The 25,181-nt window shown below is 36.0% G+C and overlaps 1 protein-coding gene across 2 annotated transcripts in view; it reads right to left on the reverse strand.

The window, feature by feature from the left end:
* Window positions 1-19,068, reverse strand: part of LOC149782846 (retinoblastoma-like protein 1) — a 170,252-nt gene extending 151,184 nt beyond the window's left edge. For both annotated transcript variants that reach the window (XM_089934375.1, XM_089934374.1), the window contains exons 1-3: window positions 18,819-19,068; window positions 18,564-18,697; window positions 12,493-12,693 (exon numbers count right to left, since the gene is read on the reverse strand). In XM_089934375.1, the coding sequence (XP_089790501.1) occupies window positions 12,493-12,693; window positions 18,564-18,697; window positions 18,819-18,959 (476 nt within the window). In that variant the 5' untranslated portion in view covers window positions 18,960-19,068. The remainder of the gene's footprint in view (window positions 1-12,492; window positions 12,694-18,563; window positions 18,698-18,818) is intronic.
* Window positions 19,069-25,181: the final 6,113 nt, after the last annotated feature.

A 25,181-nucleotide genomic window follows, 5' to 3' on the forward strand; every position in this document is an offset into this window, starting at 1 on the left:
GGCCTTTCATGAGACGTACTTTTGAACTCAAACTAGTCGGTGCCAACGGTTTCTGGCCGTAAGGAGCGGGTGGCCGTTCAAGAGGGGGGCTATTGTAATATGCTGGCTGCTGGTCGCGTTAGCCAGGTGTCCTTTCGTGAGGAGTACTTTTCAACATAAACTCATCGGTGCCAACAGATTCTGGCCATAAGGAGCGGGTGGCCACTGGTCAGAGGAGCCGTTCAAGAGGGGGACTACTGCATTCACTCAACTTAATCACAAAAGGAAAATGTAGTTTTGTAGCACACGATCCTGCAGGGCTAAATTGTTTGAAAAAAGAAAAAAAATTGCATTCTGCTTTTAAATTGTATTTGGCATGGTATTCTGCTTTTTTCTACATTTGCTGAACGGGTGACTGACCAGCATGCAATCAATTTTTGTCCATCCAGTATGTACCGAAGCATCGTATTTGAAAACCATTTTCAGACTCAAAAACTGGTATCTCCATTGACACTTTTGCAAGCTCCAGTAATCTTATCTATTCCAGAACATTAAAAAGCAATGTCGCTAACTATCATCAGCCAGAATTTGCCCAACGAAATCATGATCGAAAGATAAAGATAGCCCATATTGTACACAAGCATTTCCAAAAATTTTTTGATGCAAGTTCTCGCTACAATACATCGCTTGTTCGAAGGCACATGGTGCCAATCAAATTTAGTTTAAGAACCAGTTATGTCACATGACTAGCAATGCAAATGGAAAGATCCAAGTCAAATTTCATCAATGCCATAGTTTCATCTTGTCTTTCAAAAGATTAAAGATGTACCAAATGATAATCCTGCAATTTCTCAGAAAATAAATTATTTGCCTATTGATTCATGTAGGTATGACCAAATGTAAGGATATTTAAGTTTGCTAGGTCAGCTATTAATCGTATACCCCATGCCAACACTGCACAATGTCTGCGAATTCCATCTATCTGATATGCAATTAGCTCTGATACTGTACTCAAACATAAATGTCCAAAAATAAAAAAATAAGACAAGAATCAGACTATGCCTAACTAGCTGTTGCATCAAATTACCATGGAAATGGCAAAAAACAATATCATGAACCAAGCCACTTGTGTTAATTTGTAGCTGGTGAGCAAGTGTTGTCAAGTCCGTTTCATTTTAACCCTTTACCTCATGCAATTGTCTTTGGATGTCTCTATTCCACTCGCATGGAAGCACCTTTTGACGCTTCTACAAAAGTCGCATGGAAGCACCTTTTGACACCTGCTGTAAACATCAGCCATTTTAAGCTGCTTTTCGTAGCGCCACCTTCGGGGAAAACCCCCTATTATATACTACATTCATTTCTGCGAATGACAATTACTTCAGCTCACATGGTCACTGTTTATGCTCTGGTCGATATCTGCTATTTAAAGTAACTGGGTCGTAATCTCTACTCTCCAAAATGGAGGTCACGGATTTCGTTCAATACTTACAAAGTTTTCACGATTAGAATCACAACTATGAAAGATTCAATAACTCAGGTAAAGGCTCTGATGTTGGCAGCAATTAGTTTTTATAAATTATCAAATTCATATGACTTAGTGATGTAGACACAGACAAAAAACTTGTAAATTTAGAGTATTATAAATGGCAGCTATGGTTGGTCATGCGGCCTCACTGACATGACAGTGAACGAGTTCTCTCAAGATTTTAAAGCACATAAAAATTTCTTCCGTGAAAAATAGTTACACACCTATAACAATCGGACTTTACTCTTAAATTTTTCAACACATAATAGATGTGTATCAAAAATGTAAAATGGTTAAAACTGCTGTTAAACATAACATACACTACACTGCTTAACAGTTAATAGGCAGGCCTATGCGTATGGAGTCGAATAGGTAACAGGTGTTCTATTTATAGCTTGCTGCACTTTGTAACTATGCTCTATGAGGTAAAGGGTTGACCTACAAATATGAGTGCATAAGCCTGCAACATCTGTTTCAGATTAATTATTAATGATTAACAAGCCATCAAGGAAATGATTAGTTAATTTTTTGACTGCTAAAGATTAAAATAACTTGCACATGGTAAGTATCATTGCATATCAATTTTCCACCACTTCCAGTTTTATAGATACAGAAAAATATCAATGAATTGTTTCACCCCTAATGGTTTGCCATTTTACCCAAATTGAACTTTTGGACCGTGCCAGATGTCCCAAAATTAAGCAAGCACATTATTAATCCAAAGACACTTTTTTCACATAGTAAACATGACTTGCATTATGAAGTAAGCGAACATTTATTCTAAAATACAGCATGTGTGACGTTTTTCGAGTACTTATTACCAACATCTGTATTGTTAATTGCCTTAATTTATCTTTTAGTATCTAAATACCTTTTATCCACACCTTTTACATCCCCGATGATCAGGAATCTTTATACACTTTTTACCATATAGTCATTTGTGCATCACTAAAAATTTCTATTAAAAAGACACAATTGATGATGTCGACAGTGATTGAATGTGCAAGCCCTAAATGAAAATGAATTGAAATTTCATATATGAAAACCCCCACCACAGCCTGAGAAAAGAGTATCCATAATTTCAAAAAACCACCACCGAACATTTATAAAGGCTGCAAATTTTTTACAACCATTACTGCTGATATTGCAGTAATGTAGTTATGTGACCAGCATATGCCTGTACTTCATGCAAATAAATTGGCAAAAATGCATTGAGAAATGTTAAAATGTGTTCAAAGATTTCAATTTCAAGTATGAAGTGCAAGTTTTCAGCATAATCCTCTGCTGTATTGTGCAGCTGAAATCCGTGTCCATTCAAGAAATGAAAAAAGATTGGCTCCAATGCCTTCAAACAGGTGCACAAAAAGTACCATTAATAACACTATGTACAGTTTTATACCAATACCTTTTCTTCTTTCAGAGTGCACTTGACCTTTGTACTCTCGACTTCAAAATCGAGTCTTCTTCCTTGTCCTAAGTGTAAACCATTCACAAAGTAGGGGATAGGGGACAAGCCAGTGATGTAGAACTATGTTACTGTGCAGAAACCATTTTTCTTCATTGAGAGTGACCCTGACATTTGACCACACAAATAAACAGCATCTTCCTTAACCCAAGTGCAAGTTGGAGCCACAAAGCTCAGTGGTTAGCGTGTTCGACTCGCAACACAAACGGTGCAGATTCAAATCCTGCCATCAGACCAGCCTGGGTGTGTACATGGGCATTTACTTTACTTGGCCCTAAATAACTTGTGTTGCATTGCCCTAAAGCACCAAAACAAAAACCCACAGTTCCAGCTGTCCACAAAGTTTTGCTGGGGTTTGCCATGTGTCATGTAGTCTTTTATTAATGCGTATGAAAAAAACCTAAAAATTCAGTTTAGTTAAAAGCAGCTCAATATTGCAAGGTAAAAAGAAGAAAAAAGTCATGTTTTTTTACTCTGTGCTTGCCATTAACACATACATCAGCACCTTTATCTAGAGTTTATATGTACTGCAGTCTTCTGTCACATGAATGTGCACCCATTCCTTCACCTGTCGAGCCTTGTGTCAAATGATACACGGTCATGGTTTAACATTTCCATTTTGCAGTCCATATTGCTGTTTGTCATAGACATCACAATGTTAAGTTTAACTATCTAACGCAAGACAAGGAAATAAATGTTTGTATTTTAACATGTCAGTTAAATGTTGCCAATTTTAAGGTGATTTTGCACAAACTGGTAATGACTCCTGAGATTTCTCTGACTAGCATATTTAGAAAAAACAAGCAGCTGAAGTTCTTTAAATGCTAATATGGAGAAAATAAGTAAAATTCCACAAAACTCATGGGAACTGTAGTCCTTATACAAACAATTTTCTGACCCATCCTTGGGTTCATGTAGATAATCAATGTCAAACTTGGCAATTTAAAAAGTACGGACCATAGTTTTTTTTTTAATGAAAAGTTTTATAAATTGTACACATATACATATTCAATTAACTGTGGCAGTTATCCTACAAGCTGATTGATTCCATGCAAATGTGAGAAATGGCCAAGACCAACATCCCTGAACAAGAAATGCCTTGTGGAAAGACCACTTGTACAAATTGGATTACTTTCATAGAGACTGAGAAAGAACAAATGGCTGAGATTACAACAAATTTAAATGAAACTATACACTTCGGACCTAAGAAAAATTAATTTAAGATGAAATGAGAGAAAAAAAGGGCATCTCGAACACTTGATTACAAACGCAAGTCCAGGGATCGCACTCTGCTTCACCAATATTGCAAATTGCGATTTTTTCCCTTATTGGTGAGAAAAAATGCCATCTGGTGTTTATTTTGGCAACAACATATTTGGCTGATAAAAATTGTATATAGTCTTGGGTTGGAGTGGAGAAATTCAAAGGCACCATGACGGGAAGCCGCAAACTTGACTGTAAGATGCACTGGAATCTAATTTTACATAAACAATCTTTTGTTCATGTTGACAACCCACCCTAATAGTGCACTGTTATATCATAGTCCGCTGATGATGATGTCTGGCCTTAGTATTATGTGCTGTAATAAAACACAATCATGGTACCTGACTAGCTACAATCAACCACCTCTGAAGGCAGAAAGGGAACAACTATAGTTAGTTTGGTCCTTCAAACAGGGCTTTTCGTGACACCTTCCATAACACATGCACCTACATCAAAGCAGCCGAAGACCTTTGATTGAAGGTAGTCAGCAACAAACTTAAATAAAAGCAACGTTTCATTTTTCATAGTGATTGGATCATATGTCTGTCATTAAAATGTATGTCAGCAGTTTGAACATTTTAAAAACATTAATACTCAACATGCATTCCACTGTAAAATAGGGAAATTTTGAAGACCAGTAAAACAAGATGTTAATTACTTGAGCTGTAATTTCCTTGTGTTCGCTGAATAACTGATATTTACAATACATTTGTACACACTTTTCCCCGATTTAGGCTACAGTTACCTCAGCTTTAGGAGCTACTGTGCAATGTGCTGTTCTTTTTGGTGCAGTACAAAATGGTGGTGAATCTGGGGGAGAGAAAAAAAGGGGGGAGGCAACCCTCCAGTATGGTGTAAAAAAATATATTCAAAAAGAGCAAAAGCAAGTATAATAAATGCATATCATGTCTTACATATCTTGTAGTACAACACTTAAAACTGAAATCAGTCTTACGTTTTCTAATAACCATATTCTATCTATACGCAAACCATTAAATAATTAAACCATAGACTGCAAATAGTGTCACTCCTCTGACCAATCTTTAAAAAAAATAGTGTCATGTACTTCCCGTGTGTCACATGCTCAATTCTGATTGCCGTATTTACCGCATATGTTGGGACACGATAAAATAATTATTTTTTTTTCTTCTGTCCCAGAACTTATGGTGAAACATTTTTTCACTTTGGTCATATGTCCCAAGACTTAAGAAACGAAATAAAATTGTATTGCATTTGTGCTTCCCCCCACCCCACTGCACGTTGCAATAAAATAGATAAATAAAACGTTGAATTGATAATAAAAAGAAAGAAACTAACCTTGTGTTGTTATCATTTATTCCTTTTTTCAACACGAGCATTTAAGACTAAAATATTTCCACGAAATCCGTAAGCGTAGGATTCCATACTGTAGCGTGTATCAATTATGTCCGATACCACACACCACATTGTTCACATGAACACTGAGAAGCAATTGTGTGTGGTTGTGCTCCAAAGTTTGAACATGTTATCTGACTGAAAACTGGAGCCAACAAAATCGCAACCAAGAGGGAAATAGTCAACCGATATCTTGAAGACGCCATTCACGCATGGCACGGTGTTGGGTGCAAAATAATCAAGATTGAATTATATCCAGGTCTACTGTATGACAGTATGTCGCAAATAAAAATGATCATTTGAAAACACATTCACTCGAGTGCAAGTGACAATCTTTTCACCAGCTCGGGTTACAAAATTATCCTTACTATTTACCCACAGACGTCAATGATCCTTTGTATTAATTGTAACCACAGATGCCAAACACATAGCACATAGAAGCCCTGGTGGTGAATAAACACGACTGACAGCAATCAGTTAACTCCTTCTTTGAACCTACCGACAGGACATCAAAGACAAAAGGTGATTTTTATTACAAAGCAAGCCGATCTCAGAAGCCGACTTTGGATACTTTTTCCTTTTGGTAAAGGATATCAATACAAAGGTTATTTTATTGCAAAGCAAGCCAACATCGTAAGCTGACTGGATTTTGTGAAGGGAGCCAATTTTTTTTTTGTTTGTTTGTTTAATATACAAAGACGGCCGAGATATGGAAGCAAACTCGGGTTCTTTTTCAATTATATTCACGGGAATTTTGAAAATAAATTGAAACAATCGAACAAATTTTGACGCAATAATGTGCTTTGTGCACAGATGTCGATGAATTCGCAAACGAGAGGGAAATAATCAACCGATATATTGAAGACAACTGCCATTCACGCATGGCATGGTGTTAGGTTCAAAATAGCCAAGAATAATTTATATCCAGGTCTACTGTATGACAGTATCACGCAAATAAAATCATTATTTAAAAACACATTCACTTGAGTGCAAGTGACAATCTTTTCACCGGCGCAGGTTACAAAAGTATCATTACTATTTATCCGCCGACATCAGTGCACCTTTGTAATAATTACTACAAAAAATGCCAAGCACATAGAAGCCCTGGTGGTAAATAAACACAGCTGGCAGCCACCAGTAAACTTCTTTGAACTTAACCAACAGGACATCAAAGACAAAGGTTATTTTTATCACAAAGCAAGCCTACGTTGGAAGCCGACTTTGGGCTCGGAAGCCGAATTTTTTTTAAAGGATATCAATACAAAGGTTATTTTATTGCAAAGCAAGCTGACCTCAGAAGCCGGCTTGGATTCTTTTAAGTGTGCCGATTTTTTACATTTTAGCTTCGAATAAACAAAGACGGCCGAGATATGGAAGCTAACTTTGGTTTCTTTTCACCAGTATTCACGACATTTTTTAAAATAAAGTGAAACAATGGAACAGTTTTTTAAGTTTACAATATAATGCTTCATGCACGAACATCGATGACCCAGCATCATCCAGAAGATTTGGAGCAAAATAAAATCACGTGATGAATAGATCATTTCGCCAACAATATGATCATTAACATGGATTAAACTCTAGTGTACTTTGATCGCATTCCTGGATGGACTGACTATAAGATGGGCGTCAAAAGTGTGAGAATTAGCAAGACTAGTGCAGATTTGAAAACATATGACTTTTGTCCTTGCAGTTTCCGCTTCAGGTGGTGTGTTGTCTCTAACACTTTTTCATGGTATGAGAAAGCTGAAAATATATTCATGTACCAAAAGAATAGATCGTACGTGTGCAGGTGAAGGATTGTGTTGATGAGATGCTGCTGCAGTGGATTTAAGAGTTTTATGTCAAGTATAGTTTTATATTTTTTAAAATAAAATTTCAGTTGGAGTGCAATTTCCGACATGTAATTTTCTGATGATTTAAATGGTGTCCCACAACTTATGATAAAAAAAAATGATGTGTCCCAGAACATGCAGTGCACAAAAAAATTAATTTTAAAATTAATTTATGGTGTCCCAACATATATGATAAATATGGTGATTACAAATCCATACTAAGAAAGATCAGAAGATCACATATTTTCCTTTCATGAATGACAAAAAGTAATTTTTAAGGTGAAGTCCAAGCCTCAAAATGAATTAGGGAAAGTATATATACAGTTTCTATAACAATCTGCATTCAGACTGACTGTAATTGTGACTGCATTATTCTGTAAATATAATCACTATTTCCTAATTAGCCTCATGTCCTTCCTCATCCTCCACTCTACCAATGCCTTGTTAGACCTCAGAGGAGGTCCTTCAGTTGAAATCATCATGAGTCTGCTGAGAATATGGTGCATCATAAAATGCCAGCCATCTTATTTCACACACCTCCCTGACTGTCAGTTGAGGACATCCAGAATGTTCTGGATTTCCTTCCATTAAGCTGTTCTGTTGGCAGATTTATTTAAAAAAAATAGTACAGGTCTTTAACTGTGCCTTGAAAGGTTTCATTGAGGTACGGAATGTTTTTCTGATGCATGTGAGATACACAAATTCAATCTATGAGCCATACAATGAATGTTGATCAAGTGAGGCATTTCTCCTTGAACTGTGTTACTACACCACTTTTGCAACCTGTTATCACTGATGCCCCATCACTGCCGAAACCATCAACTTTTTGAAGAAGAATCTCCTTTTCCAAGAACTGGACAACTCCTTTGAAAAGAACTTCAGCAGTATGTGATTGGCCTTCCATTGACACATTACCAAGAAAATGAGTTGTAGAAACAAACATGGTTGGTTCATTGATTTTGGCATAAATGACCAGCTTCTTGGTATTTGACATGTGTGTACTCTCATCAATTGAGATGCTAATGAATGGACTACATTATACTTTCTGCATTAACTCAGATTGTATCACTGTTGCTATGCAATCCTGGAAAGAAAAAAAATCAAAGTATAAATGTATTTTATTATCATTATTATTATTATTTTATTAAAGTATTTGATTAATGTTAAACAATTTTTTTTTAAACAAAGTAAACTTACCAAAATCTGATGCAAACTGTGCAAAAACGTTAACCTAAGTGCATGGAGTGTCTAAGGAGGTTGCCTTGTGATAATACTGTCGTTTTAAGAAATCCCATCAAGGTGTTTAAATGGTAAAATAATATGGCACTACAGTCTTCTCTCTCTCTTAATTAAAGTCATTTAATTATAGTAATGAAGGAACTTGCAGTGTATCTCGTAGGAGTGCAAGACAGTCAAAAACCACCTTGGTGTCAAAACTGGGAGTCAAGACTAAGTAAAAAACAAACTTTGGTACAAAAAATGGGGGTAAAGGGAAACACCACAGAAAGTGATATGCCTGTCTGTATACGACGATTTAAAAACAAAAAACTTTGGTATTATATATATCATTGATGGGTCCCTACATATGCACAGTTGTGATATAAGCAGATCAGGGTCAATGTCATTTGCTGCAATGATCATCAGAGCAAATAATAATAGCTTATTAACAAAAGCATTAAATAAGTTTCAAACCGTGGGATCTGTCTGACTAATGTACAGTATCACAATGTCAATAGCAACTCCTTACATGGTCTGGAAATTACGGTGATACTAAAATGTGACCTGTCTAGACAGGAAAGAATAACATTATCCACATTGAACATTGACAGGAATTTATGACGACTAGCTACCAAATGCAATTTCATTGGCTAATCACGACAGGCTTGGTGCTATTTTTAGTAACAAAGGGATTCCTCAGGATATGCACTGATCAGAACCTAAGTGATCATGTTTTGGTTGCTTGTTAGGATACACGATTTATTCCATCTAAATTTCAATAGAAAAAATGTAAATAAAATAAAAGAACTTACCCGAAATATCTCTACAGAAGCCCTTGATGAAAATGTTGTGTTTCCTCCTACTCTCATGTTGCTAACACCCAGAAAGTCAACAAAATCCAACAGTGAACCATATTTCAGAGACGCAATATTCTCCTTCGCCAAGTAACAGGCAACTGACATAGCATGAATAATTTATTGAGACTTCTTGCTGATAGCTGCCATGCATGTAGTTTTAAGATATTCACTTAGTTTAAAATCCTGAATCGCCTGTTTGTGAGCTGCTAATTCAGCATGTCTGTCAAGGGTTGATGTCCTAAAATTAGCATTTCCAGGTGTGACAATTTTTTTTTTGCCAGTTGTTACACACCATCTGCAAAGCATCTCATTTTATTCATTCATTTCCAGCCATGGTTGATTTCATTTCCAGTCTGAATTGAAAGAGTACCTTTTTTCTTGGCGTTAGATGGACCTTTAGTTTCATTGCCACCATCTTGAAGCACATCACTAGCATCCTCCGATACGGGATTAGCCCGAGTAAGTGTTTGTTCACTGTCATTGTGCCTACTGACAGAAACTTATGCACCCTGACTGTTATAAGAAATGTTACTGCTAAAATAATGAAAAAGTTTTAACTGATTTTGCCATTTAACACATCCCGCCAAGCCAGCCTCTGTATTAAATGTGCTCTTCTGACCTTTCTTATTAACCAATCAGATCTGAGCACATGACACACAGAAATATGTGATGTATTGAATATAACTATACAAGTACAAAATATTTGCCAAAAGCGACAACCAGGAATTTTACATCAAAAAAATAAAATAAAAACATTTTTCACACAAAAATGTGCAGAATTATTTTTTGCTCTATTTTGCCTGCATAGGATTAAAAATCTTGCGGGAAATCTTCGCATGGGGAGATTGCACGATCGCGTGTTTTAGATGCAACCCTGCATTATTTCAGAAAGAACTGGAAAATATATCAGAATCAAAGGTTTATGCAAAGAGGGTCATGACTGGCCTAATGATAAAAGTCCATGTTATTCTCTCTTTGCTCAGACTAGAAGTTTGGCACCATCCATTCCATTGACAGGATGTCACCACCTCAAGGAAAAGGATCCATTACCCCTTTTTCTACAACAACCCAGTGTCGGCCACTTACAATCAGGAAGGAAAACTGTACCCAGTGACACTTTATTGGACATTTTGAGGTATGTTCTTTCAATGATGCCTTGATAAATAAGGCATCCAATAATGAACATTATTTAACACATAGTGGGGGGGGTGTACCACACCAATGAACATTGTCAATATACAAGAGTATTTCGAACTAGCTTTCATTAATCAAAATTTCCATTTTTTTCCCTGTATAAATCCTAGTCATTAACAACAGGTCACCTCTTAAAAATTTAAATTGTATGCGAAATTTTAATTTATTTTCAGCCCCCTTTCCCTTATTTAAACATTGGCTTATGTCAACAACATTACCTTGGTCACAAGGATGTCTAGATGAACAAATAGAACTGTATCATGAAAATGGTGACATTTTTTGAAAATTGGTGACAGAATATTGCAGTTGGCAATTTTACTGCAGACAACTTTTGCCAGTCAGTAGGATAATTTCCAGTCTAAGCTTGCAGCATATTTAAATCACAATGTTTTTCATAATCAATGGATAAAGCAATCATTACTGGAAATCAATGTGGGAAGTGAAAGCATACATACATTGGACTAAAATTATTATATTTATTGCAAGCAATCCACAAAGTGTGAGAACAATATATGATGGACCAGAGTTATTGTGCAGAAGTCATTATCGTTTTTTCTGAGTTATCTGACCTAGCTGATCACGTGACCATGTCAGTACACAGAGAAAACCTGCATAAAAGATCATGCACATGCAGCTGAGCAAAGACAGGAGAAAAAGACGACTAAGTGTGGGAGTAATTATCATGGATTATCTTAATCACCTTAATCACATACCCAAAAGGGCTTTGAGTCTGGCAACATTAAATCAGATCGGCACCCGTGCATTGCATAACAGTAGGTTGTAAAGCATCATGGGTTGAAACTACTGCTATAAAAAGCAAATGGAACAAACCTGATTTTATATTTACTTGCAGACTGGCAACAAATGGAACTGCTAGCTATATAATGAAATTGTGAAAACTACTAATTTTATAGAAAATTTATTTGCTTCGAGTTAGTGTACAATTGCCAACTTTGGTCCCAAACACCCTTCCCTACAACACCAGTCAGTCATTGCCACTAAACCAATGGCTGCTTTTGTCAAAGACATAATATACATCTTATTAATTTTGACTCTGCTATGATGTTCATTTTTTAATAATACTCTAATGAAATTTCAAATATGCAAGATCACCAAACCAGGAAAAGAAAGTGCTATACCTGTTAAAATCCTCTGTACAACTACAGGGCCAGAAAAATACATCACAACCCCAAAAGGACATACACAAAAATGTTTTTGAATAATTTTTAATTGCTGTGACGCTTTAGTGAATACTATGCCCAAAATATCCAGCACACAGCGCAGAATATGTGGGTACTAAAAGCGTTATTAAGCAAAAGAATGCATTTCCTATGCACTTTTTAAATTTAAATTATGTTAGGTAGGTAGTTCTTTTTTTTAAACACACACACACACTTTATGATGATTAGCATACACAATACTAATCACTTCAAGTTCTCAGCTACATCAGCTCCATTTCATGCACATCAATTTCATTTTTTAAACACAAATTTTACCCCAGGGGGGGGGGGGGGGGGGGGGAATGTGCTGGGGTTAGCAGCAAAAAACTGGGCTAGTTGACTAACCAGAAACATGTATTTTTGGGGGTGATTCACATTTCTTCATTTTACAATAATTTGTTGAAAACTGAAGCAACAGCATGGTTAAAAAAATGACCAGAAATGAAATCCATTTCCTTGCAACTTGCTGGATATGTCAAACATGGTCTCAATCAAGCAATGTTAACAATTTAAACAGGCAAAACTTGCATCAAACGGTAGAGTAATTTGGAATTCATACCGCTGTTTTCTACTTCTCGGTTGTCGTGGAGGTTCATCCACTGGACTCCGAAAAATGTCCAGAAAGATAGGTTGAAATTTCTTGAATATCACTGTAGAAACAGCAAAATTCCGCTCAAGTCGATCCACTTTATCCCTGAACTCGTGTGGCAAGTTTGCCATGTCAGACCATTTTTTCATCTTGTTGAAAAACTGTATCAAGCTGGAAAGAAAATTCACCCCACTTAATGAAACAAAACAAGAAATGAAAGCAGTTTTCTTCGTTAGATTGAACTAGAAAAGGGATTTGATCTGAATTTCGTAATCGGTATTCAGTTCCACTAAACCAACTAATAATTGATCAAATTTGGTTACTAAGAGCAAATTTTAATTTTTGTTTGATATACAGTTATATCTTCACTCATGAGTTCAAAACATTAATAAATGAACAGGAGTAATCTGTCATTGGCATGCATAATTTAATCCAATAAAAATATTACATTTTTGTGGTATATTTGTTAATCAACTTTGTTAAAAGAAAGCAATCTTGTGTAACTGAAATACTGCTGCGATCATCCAAAATCCTTTCATTCGTATGATTTGTCTATATTTAAAGTACAGAAGGACAAGGTATTCTTGTTTCTCATTATTTACAAGTACTCCAAAAAGGATTTTACATTGAAACTGAAACAAATCATCAAAATCTGTATAAATTTACGAACAAAACTATTTAACAGCTTAATCATGTAATTAGGAATATATATATATATATATATATATATATATATATATATATATATATATATATATATAATTATGAAAGTTTGCACCTATGGAATGTGGTATGGTTTTATATTTGTAAGTTGTAAAGGGAATAAATAATTCAACTTTAGTTGACTGAAAGCCCTATTTAGCTTACAATTTACACAAGTTTTACTAACCTTTGTGTTTTGTGTGTACCTAAAAAATAGTCCCCCTTTACTCACAATCGGTTACGGAGTATGACAATCGATTATCTTGCTGGTTTGCTCAACCAGCTGATGATCGATTTTAATCGATACTTGTAGCACTGGATTTAACCATTTCTTTTAGCTGACATATTATTTAACATCTGTCCAGAAAACTAGCTGGTCTTTTTATCAGCCAATCAGTTGAAATCTTGCATATGCTTGGGAGTCATTAAACAGAAAATAACACCTTTAGGTAACCATAAAATTAGGAGGAGGCCTCCCTATAGTCCAATCAGCTATATGTGCTGGGATGGATCAAGGGATAAACCTAAGAAGAAAAAAAAAGATTTGGAAAAAATAAAAATCATTTGATTAATTTGTGAAGGCAAGAACAGCAGATGATTTCACCAACAATATGATCATTAACATCGATGAAATTCTAATGTACCCCAGTCTCATTCCTGGATGGACCGACAATAAGACTGGAGTGAGAATTGGCACAACTGATGCAGATTGTTAAAAAATCTGACTTAGTTCTTGCAATTTCCACTTCAGAAGATCTGTCGTCTCCAGCAAAAAAATTTCACAGTGTGAGAAAACTAAAAATATATTCATGCAACAAAAGAATTGATCATATGTGTGCAGTAAAGGGATGTTGAGGAGATTCTGCAGCGGATTATAGTTTTATCTCAAGTACAGTTCTATATTTTTCAAAATGAAATTTCAGTTGGAGTGCATTTCGGACATGTAATATTCTAATGATTTAAAAGGTGTCCAACAACTTACACCTTGAACAAAAACCTGATGTATCCCAGAATAAAGTTCACACAAAATTTTTTTTAAAATGAATTTATGGTGTACCAACAAATTTGGTGCCCAAGCATATACGGTAAATACAACAAAAAAAAGAAGAAAAAAAACGTTTCTTTTGTGACATGTTCAAATCTGACAAGTAGGCAAATGTTACTGGAGAAGAGAGTTCCAATGTCTGTAGTCAACTAAAATTCCTGAAATGATCAAGATTTAGTCAAGAATGGGCAGAAATTTCACTATTACTTGCAATGAAATCACAGCATTAATATTTCACTCATAAAACAATTTAAAACATCAATAGTTTTATTATGAAAAAATGTACAGTGTGTTTAAAAAAAAGGATTCTTGTTTTGGTGTGCAAATGCAGCAATGTAATACACGAGATACACAAGGCATACATGTACAACACGTGTTGAAACTCTTAATGAATTTTTCTCTCTTTCAGACATTGGTTATCTTCAAAATAAAAGTAATTTATACCAAAAAGCAAAGAATTATTCAAAAGCTGTTTACTGACAATTATTCCCAATGTTATAACATGACTATTCAACCATTAAACAGTACCAGTAACCCCTTTTCACTGTCTTCTCAATCTCAAGCTCGGAAGACAACCCATTCAATCTTTTAAAGGTCCCTCACATCTATACTGGTCAACAATTTTGCCCCTACCCCCCCCACCCCATTGTGTGTGAATTGTTGATAGGCATATTTTGAACAAGTGCAAGGAGGTGAACATTGGGTATGTTCAATCAAAAGGATGATACAAACTTTGTCACAAGGCAGGTACAGTTTGGTCAGTTGCAATTTTTGACAGAAATACTCCCAAACTGGGTAAACTTTATGCATTACTGTTGAACATTGTCCACAACAAATTCAGACCACACCCTCTAAATGGTGCTGAATTTCAAAAGGTATACAAATAAATAAACAGGATATAAACATGACTAAAGATACCGATCTGACCAAAATACTGATCTTTATCCTTGTCAACACTGAGTGAAATCAATGCTGACAAGAAAACTGTTGTGAGCGTCTACTTCTATCACTGATAACACTATAGTAAAAGTCACAGGTCATGAAAGCAAATTTATTGATATAAAATTAAAAAAATTTTTAAGTTTTAAAATTTAATCAAAATATAGTTCTAACAAAGTTTATTCAATCGTGAGCTCTGAGTGATCTGCACAGTATTTGTCTTAACAAAATTTCCAAATGAAAATGATCAATCGCTATGGACTTTAACAATGGCAGTCTGGCACAGGACTGGGTAAAGAAGTCACGCACATTTTCATTCATCTATATGGACATTCAACTATGAACGAAGCAACATACATTTTTTTCTTCAAATTTATAACTCTCATATATATATATATATATATATATATATATATACACACACACACACACACACACACAAATCATATGTTGAATAACAATCCTTTCAAGTGCATTGGATCCAGCAAGGGATCACGACTGTCAAGGATTAAGATAAATGCAATAAATTAACAACAAAAAGTGCGAAACTAACATCTAATTAGCCTCAGCGCGTTCAACTCTTTAATGAGTCTTTTTCAAAGGCAAATACAAAACTTAAACAAGACAAAATAAATCCGAATTGACAGAAATGCTTGTCTTTTACAGGAAGATATCTGCATGGAAAAAATAGGTATTAGCTACAATTTGAAATACATGACACAACATACTATTCATAACATATATATGAAGTTACTTAATCACTTCCAATTTATTGTACTTGCGTGCCTTTTTCTCTTGGGTGTTTTCCCAGGCTCTGTTTATAAACAACGATATCATCGTGTCTGTTTATGAATGTATAGTCTGACTATACCCCCCTTTGTACTGCCCTATCGATGTCAATTACAAAATCTTTTATGTGATAAAAAGTGCACAGAACTTGGTCAATTCATTCACTGATTTATAATTTCCAGCCTGAATGTGACCAGATTGGCCCTAACACTGGCATTCTGTGCCTTTCATGCCTAACGGATTTTTCACACTAACACAGTGCCATGTTGAGTACACTATGGGCAGGTTGATTTCCAAAGACAACATCATGATGTAGTTCATCCTATTATGCAACTGCCGGATAATTCCGCAAATTACCATAATGCCTCAAGTTTAGAGCTATATCCTTTACACACACGTACACTCAATTTATTGGATTATATGCAAGGAATATGTTCAAATTGTCAATATTAGGCTAAAAGAGCGCCAGGTGTGAATCACACTGGCTTGCTCCACTGACATGTATAAGCTCATGTTAGTACCCTGTCCACATGCTAGAAGTAAGGGTACTAGCGCTTTCCCCATTACATCATAGCTAGTCCTACATGTAAGACATAGCACATGGTTTTGTTAAGGTGCTACGTCTTACTATCCAAATAACGACCTTGTATAGTGTAATCAAAGGAACATCTCCCACACTTGGCAGCCTATATCGACATTTTCCCACTAATTTATGTGTAATTAATATACTTACTGCGCTGTCTTTATCCTAGTGGAATGACACTAGCAAATGGATGCACTTTCACATTCCGTAAACATACGTTTGAATTTGTTGCAATGCAATGGTAGTCAAGGTATGCCGAAGTATGTTTAAGTAGGTTCATGTGGTGGATATGTTTCTTGAATGAAACAAAATGTTGCTTTACAGTTCCAATAAGCATAATATATTTTTATTCGTTTCATTCAAGAATATTTCAACTTAACCCTATTTCAGCATTCCTGGCTTTCATCTCTTTCCAGTCAACTAAAATGTTGGCCAAAGAAACTTGAAAACAGGTCCATTTCTTTTGTGAGAATTTGAATTTATTAGAGACAAGACATCAGAGTAAGTAAAGTCTGACTAAAACATTATGACTTTACTTTGTAGAAAAGCGTTGTTATGTTAGTTGCCAGTTGTGTGAGATATTCCTGAAAATGTGTCTTTCATTATGATGTTCATCGATATCAAAACACACTACACAGTGTCGTTAGTTAGGCTGCAAGACCCTGATGCCCAAAATATAAATATCAGCATCAGGTCTTACATGTAGGACTACATCATAGCTACGATGTCGTAGCCTCAACTTGATTTGTTGTGGTTGAGGCTACGAACTGATCCCATATCATGTAATGGAGCAAAAAAATTTGTCACTAAAGTCAGAAAAACAAATAGTGTAGAAATCAAATACATAAGTATAATCATATCGTGGAAGAAATTTGGCTTATTTTGAATTTATTAAGCCCTTACGCGATAAAATAAATTGGCATGGTTACTCTAACCTTATCCTGTCCGCCATGACAGATAACGCGAGACTCTCGCCGTGACCCCTTTTCTACGTAAGTCTTGCCAGACCATATTTTGGATTTTCTATGCTATACAATTATCAATTAAGTGCGAATAATCGCTTCTTGGTGGAATTTCAAAGTTGCCGGTAAACCGTATTTACTTTTAATGCGCAGAATTTCTGACCCAAATGGCGCCAAAATTTTACTACGATTTGTTTACATTTCCAAAAAGGCACCAATGTCCTTATATGGCACACAAACAAACGAGGCTGAGAACGGAAGTAATCATTATTTGAAATAATATGGTGGACGATCTAAACGAAAATATCAGCTAAAAAAGGTAAACGAGATTTTACAACTATTTCTACAATGATTTTCAATACTTCGGTATTAAATAAGAGGACTACTCAATTTATTGGATTACATGCAAGAAATATGTTTAAAGTTTTATTATTAGGCTAAAGGAACGCCGGGTGTGAATCACACCCGGCTTGCTCCATTAACACGTATATGCTCATGTTAGTACCCTGTCCACGAGGTACGAGTAAGGGTACTAATATTAGTACTAGACTACATCATAGCGTGTGTCAGAAACCGGTTTAAATGGGATCACCCTGCTTGGGTGACTGCATCTACAAATGTTGACATACAAAATCATTAATTTGTCATCAAGCATTTCTCAAGGAATTCATACAATAAACTTCTATGGAAATTTGATGGGCAAGGTTTGAAATAAAGTAAATAAACGTCATTTAAAGGTACATGTAATCAAATTCTCCAAAATGATTGTCCATTATAGCGTTAAAAGTGACTTATGATAGTTCTACTATCAACGTTCACAACAGTTTTCTTGTCGGCATTGATGTCAGGTATGCCCCAATCCTGTTGCGACAAAAAAAAAATCCCCTTTTTGCATTTTTACGTCGGTCGTTACCATTTCCTGTTTGTCTACAGACTGCGCGTGTGCCATAAGACAGAAGACGAGTCGAATTTTGGTTAATTCACTATATTTCGATCGCTCGTGTGGCAGTGCATGTGTTACCTAAACTTGGCTGAGCGCAGAAGCCGGGTCAATGATACACAGTTGCCCTCCACGGTTCCCCTACCCACTGTGGGCACAACGGATCTACGACACGCCTCGTATAGGGCACATGACAGCCAATGAATCTGGTCTCCCTGAAACAAGCGAGATTAAATAATTAATACTTATGTCACAAACAGCATCTGAAATTATATCGCGAAAATACAAATTCAGCAATGCAAACAAAATTAAAGATGGCTGAAAAATGGCCCTTGCCTCCAGTGTGTAGTTAGTCCTTATTCTCTGGTATGAATTCCACGCCTCTTCTTTGGCATTTTTATCCATATTAAGGTCAAGGCACAGCTCTTCGTAACGCTGTTCCACCTTTTCGTCTCCATCTTCGGACGACAAGCCCATTTTTGTACCGTTATTTCTCTATTCTATCCCCTCTATATTCCATCTGAAACAACTAATAACAATGGCTGCTTAAGAAAACACCGCTCTTGACACGCGCTTTGTGGCGCGAAATTTGGGCCAGTTAAGTACTGCTAGATTTTATCGTTCCCCATTACAAAATAGTTTGAGTGTTAAAATACAATTAACCGCGTTTATAGGTCCCGATTAGCTAAGTGTAAACTAAATTATAAACTTTTAAGTTACTTCATCATATATTTAAATGTAAGATTAAACCAAAAGAGAGTTTCTGACTTTACAGGAACCAAAATTACTTGGATACACAGCACGGTGTATGAATTTACTATGCCAGCTGACTGGCTACGGTCCAAAACAGTTATATATGTAGTGTTTGTGTATGCAAGATCGCGTGATTGTGATTGACTTAAGGATTTGTATATGTACATTAAAAATGTAAATCGCTTTGCATTCCTGTACCCGGTCATATACATGTAAATTATTAATTATCATATACTGCAAGGCCAAGACAGCTGATAAGGAATGTTTATAAATAGAAAGGTCAGATAGAATATAGTTCCTAAATATCAACAACCTGCTTCTTTCCCGATTTAGGTTAGCTAATGACAAGTACAAGAATACAATTTCACATGAGAACGAGAGCGAAATATTTAATGAAACAAAGATTTGTTTCATCTTTCACGCAATGACTGGATACCCCCAAAAATGTGTCAATATGTGCTAAGAATGAACAGTAAGGAAATTTTGTTGAATGACTTTTCTCGCCTGCTTCGCCTGTACAGAAAATAATCCAGAAACTTGGCATATCCAGTTTAGCAAAAAGAGTAGGTCATTACAACCACACTTTACATTTTGGTGTATTAACAAAATAAAACAACGACCATTTAATTTATTAGCGGGAGGGGGGAAACAATTCTCCGGCCTCCAAAATGCTTTTTAATAAATATTCTTTCTCTGATTTGTACAAAAAAGAATTAAATCCGTTATAATAGTTGAAAGAAACATTATGAGATTTAAAAAAAAAGCAACAAATGTGTCCTGTCCTAGTTTCAAAAAAATAAAAGCGCTCCACCCGCCCCTGTTATTGTTATTATTATTATTATTATTATTATTATTATTATTATTTAATTTTAGGTAATTAAGTAATGACTGTAGATGAACTGCAGAATTAAACATATGGAATTGTTTAGGAAACTGAGCTGCGAGTGTACTGGATACACCTAAATATGAGAGAGAGAGAGAGAGAGAGAGAGAGAGAGAGAGAGAGAGAGTAAATTACACAATAACATACCTAGATGATCTTTATGGAGGCGCTCTATATTTGTTATGAGTTTATGAAAGAGTGAAAGGTGTAAGGTGAAATTGTTTGCATTTGCAACATTCACGATAGAACTCTATGTTACTTTCATGCACCGTGGCTTCATTTTATTTGGATATTGTGCTTGTGGAAACTTTGCATGATCTAAACACGCGATTAACCAAAATGTGTTCGAAAAATCAGCCTGAAGTAGTATAAAGTACACTGACCGGCTTCTGAAAGTGCTATAAATGAATTTCCAAATATATACAATTGTTACGACACTATGGTCTTAAATTAAGTACCAGAAAAGAGCAAAAAGATAACAACTTCTGTAAAATTTAACAAATAATTTATTTCCATAGAATACAAAGTGAACATTTAAAAAAGTTTTTTTTTTAAAAAAAACTTACAGTATTGTTAATCAAACCACAAGTAGTCATAAAAGTTGTATTACAAATCCAAATGTATGATGTTTCAATTGAATTCTAGTGGCATTACAAATAAATTCCGATATTGAATTTGGTGATGTGCCTGTAGTCTCCAACGTGCCATTGGCTTGGAATTTGATGATGTTTTAGCAGGGTTTTTTTATGATTCACAATAACATGATCCAAAATGACATTGTCTAAACTTAAAATAATTCCAAATTAATGTTTTAGTCCAAGAGTAATATTGAGCACTTTGTAATTTCAACCACCCAAATTCAAAACTGAACACAACAATAGGACTGATTCCGCTTCGGATATTAAGACAAGAAATTGTAATTCTTCAAGTAAACATCATTATATAAAGGCTAATACACAATAATAGAGCCAGGCCAGTTTCCTTCCTAAAACATTCAAATTTGTTAGCAAATTAAGGAATTTCCATGTGAAAAGCTAATATCCTACATTTAGGTAGAACCAAACATGTTCGCTTCCATTATTAACGATCCAAAAATGTAATCTATTGCCATACAGAAGTATTATGCTGTATACAAAAATAAATATCACTGGCTGGTTACATCATTTTCTTGACTTCTGACAAAGGTCAATTACAAAATACAGATATACATAACGTATAATCATTGAAACAGCCAACAAACAATACAAATTATATATAAATATATAGACCGCTTCGGTGGCCTAGTGGTTAGAGCATCCTCCTCGTATGCGGGAGGTCGTGGGTTCGATTACCGGCCGAATCATACCAGAGACTTACAAAAATGGTACTAACAGTTGCCTCGCTTGGCGCTCAGCACTAAGAGGTTAGTGTTAGGACTGGTCGGCCTAGTGGATAATGTGACTGGGTGGGACATCATGCTACAGGTCTGCGGCATGATGCGGCAGTGCTAGACATCACTATAAACTTCCACCCTGCAGACATCGTAGCGATATGACTGAACAAATGTTAAAACTACGTTCAAAATCAAAATCACACACACACACACATATATGAATCATGCCGAGGGGGACATAATCGCGCTCGTCGACAATGCATGAATTACTGGCAATATAAACAATTTACCTCTTAGGTCCAACAAGTGAAAATGACCCAGCGGAGGAAGCAGGTTTTGTATTTGGTTTGTTTGTTTTTTGGGGTTGGGTGGGGTAGGGTGTTTTTGTTTGTTTGCTCCTTTTTCTGTCTATCAACCTTGTCGGCAATTGCAAGAGAATGGAGAAAGGTATGATGCCGCCTTCTTTCTGCATAGCGCTCATGAGCTCGACGGATAGATTAAAGTAAACGCTGAAGTTGCATGCCGCTCGGAAGTGCTTGGCCCAGGAAGCGAGCCTTAAATTATCCAACACAATGCCACGATGTGGCAAGTATATCCAGCTGACTCTCGGCGAGGAACAGAAGGTGTCGTTCGTGTGGCATAGCGTGTATATAATCTTGAGCTTTAATTGTATGAACGGGCGAGACTTCGACTACTCGCATTCGCTCTCCAGTCTCCATGTTTTGGTTCGTTATCCATGAAATTCAAGCTCTGACGGAATGCGCAGGTCACGTTGTTGGTCGCCTGATCCAGAAAGATTTTCTCAGTTGGCTGATGGTGCCCGTTGAGGTGCAATTTCACTTCCATGACGCCAGGCTTGTCAAACACCATGCTGTTGCGTTCCTGATTATTCTCTCACGTCGAGAGCTAGAGCTGATACGTCATCTTCGCTAGCAAAGGTTCCGATATGATAACCCTGTCTGCACCTTTGCGGATCGAACTTATATATTGATGCTTTGTACTAGTGACATCTATTGGATTTCATGAGTTGCCTCGCTTAGTATATAATGCCAATTAAAAAGGATACTTTATGAGTTTAACATTGAAAGTATGAGTATGTACCAGATAGAATCCATTACAGGTGTATTTGAGTGAATGGCATTTGTGCAAACACGGACTGGCACTGGAAAATGGTTTATTTATCAGTGCATTCAAATTGTGTGCACCCCTTGTCTCAATCATGTAGGAACAGGGTTCAAATTTGATCAACGTAATTTTGATTGGATGCGGTGGGTTAACGCCGCATCCAATGAAATTCACAGACCCGAAGCACAGACATATCTGCTCGATAAGCCAAGATTGGCTAGCGAAGATGGGGATACCAAAACGTGCCGAGATTCGGATTTGCTTGGGGGAGGGGGGGGGCACCAGACAGATGCCCCCCCCCCCACTTAATCAAAATAATAAAGTTGTTTTATGTATATGTGTTAACCCCCTGATATGTTGTTTGTATTCTTTAGATAAGGATTCCAAACAAAATTTGTTTTGGAGTAATTTTGTCGGGGTATTTGTTCTTTAGCCCTAGTGTTTTCTACAGGTTAGATTTTCCGAATCGGTTTCATTCACCGTCTTCGAAATTTCATCCCTGATTTTCTAGTTGACCTTGGCTGGAGGTCTCCTACATCCCGTGTATGCTATTGTGTATGATGCTATATTGTTTGTATGCTATATGGTATATTTGTTGGGATAGCCTTCTATTCCAAGTTTTGCCCATTTTTTTTTCTTCCCTTTTTCTTTCTTTCTTTTTTTTTTTTTTTTTTGTTGAATTAGTTATTTTGCTTCTGTTTTTGAATTTTGCCGATGAAACGGTGCACTAGTTTTTAAAGAAAAACACATCCTACTGTTTTAAATGCGTGTTCATGTGTGTCGTTTCATCGTTATAAAGTATTGCAAGCAGTTGGGTAGGTTGTATTCAAGTCAGGATCCACACTCTTTTTATTTAGCTGTGTTTTACCTGGATCGAACTAGACCTCCCTTTTTTTATTTAATATTGTCCAGAAAGTCTAAAGATTTTTGTTACTTGCCACTTATAGCGTGGAATAGTTCCCCATACAGTTGGAGCTGTATGGATTTTTAGATAGAGAGATATAGTTAGAGATTTGGATAATAGTGTTAGCATTTTTGTATATGTGTTTGGTCTGCTTATGTACTACATGGAGTATTTCCAAGACTCTTTCCTGAGCCTTTCCACTTTGCGTAGCGACATGTGGTATAGCCCCAGAAGTTCCTCGTCTTGTACTTTCCCATGTAGTTAATATGTATAGTGACGTTCTATTGTTGTGCTACTAAGTGGTGCAGAGAGAAAGAGATGTTAATTGGAAGAAAAACAAAAGGGACTCTCAAAGGGGGAAGAAACCTTTAGGAGGCTCGGCTCTGTCCTTTATAAGGTATTATCTCGACGGGATATAATCATAGCTTCACCTCCTTTTACTATCTCCCTATTGTTATAATTTGTCCACATGCTCTCATTGTTGCTGCGATGTAGCTTGTTATCATATAAAGAGTATTTTTGGTAAAGTTTCCATCAAGAAACAAAATGTTTTTTTTTTCTTATATCTATCGTGTTTGCATATTTCTTGTATGATTTTTAACCTATTTCCTTTCGATTTTTCTCATTGCGTCATCGTGTGTAGTTTGCTAAAAGGACCTATTTTACACAGTGGACATTTTGGCGGTACTCTGACCATGTGCCGTCTCACTGCTACCTCTCCTGTCAACCACGCATTTGTACATGTATTTGAAGCAGAGGCTTTGAATTTGTAGGGACCTTAGTTTCACCCAATGACCCCATGCTCTTTTCCAATTAATGTGTATATTTTCTTCTTCAATTTTGCTTTTAATCTTCATTGTGATCTCTTCTCTTATCCATTTTATATGATAATTTGGCATCTAGGTCCCACAATTCTTTCTTATCTCTATATTTATTTAACAAATCTTTTATGCTTTTAAATTTCCGTGGTACTTCCAATTGTTTAATTAATCTGTTGTTTTTGTATATATCTGGCCTGTTTCTTAAACTAAACCCAAACCAGTAGATGTAAATCCCTTCCCACGGTACCTTTGGCTCTGCATCTATTTTTTTGAACCTATTTAGAATATTCGAACATTTTAAAAGTATCGGACTAGTTATGGCTACCCCCCCCCCCCTTTATCTGGCCCTATATAGAGTTTCTTTATTGACATAGCGTGTCTTAAAATCCCAGATATAATCTATTTTCCTATTATCAATTTTATTTAACGTGTTATTACTAATCTCTGTAGATTTGAGAAAGTAATTTATATGGGTGTACATATAGTTTTTGGCCACTTGGGCTCGTTCCATCAGGCATATTGGCGTTAGAGCCCAGATTTTCACATTTTTCTCGATTTTTTCTTTAATTTTTTACAGTTTTAATTTCCTCGCCTTGTCCAAAATAAACCCCTAGGGCTTTTACTTTGTCTCGGATTAATTGTGGGGATAATCCAGAGTGATTTCCCCGCCAGTTACCTATCTTAAGGATTTCGTTTTTTTCATGGTTAATTTGAAATCCTAGATGCTTTCCCAAACTTTCCAAATTCTTTTATCAGGTGTTTAAAGGAGCTCGGGTCCTTTATGAAATTGGTGCAATCATCTGCGTGTTGTAACATTTTTACCTCTTCTTTTATATTTGGA

The sequence above is a fragment of the Sinohyriopsis cumingii genome, chromosome 15 (genome assembly GCF_028554795.1).
Source record: "Sinohyriopsis cumingii isolate HCF-2022 chromosome 15, ASM2855479v2, whole genome shotgun sequence".
Taxonomy (NCBI): domain Eukaryota; kingdom Metazoa; phylum Mollusca; class Bivalvia; order Unionida; family Unionidae; genus Sinohyriopsis; species Sinohyriopsis cumingii.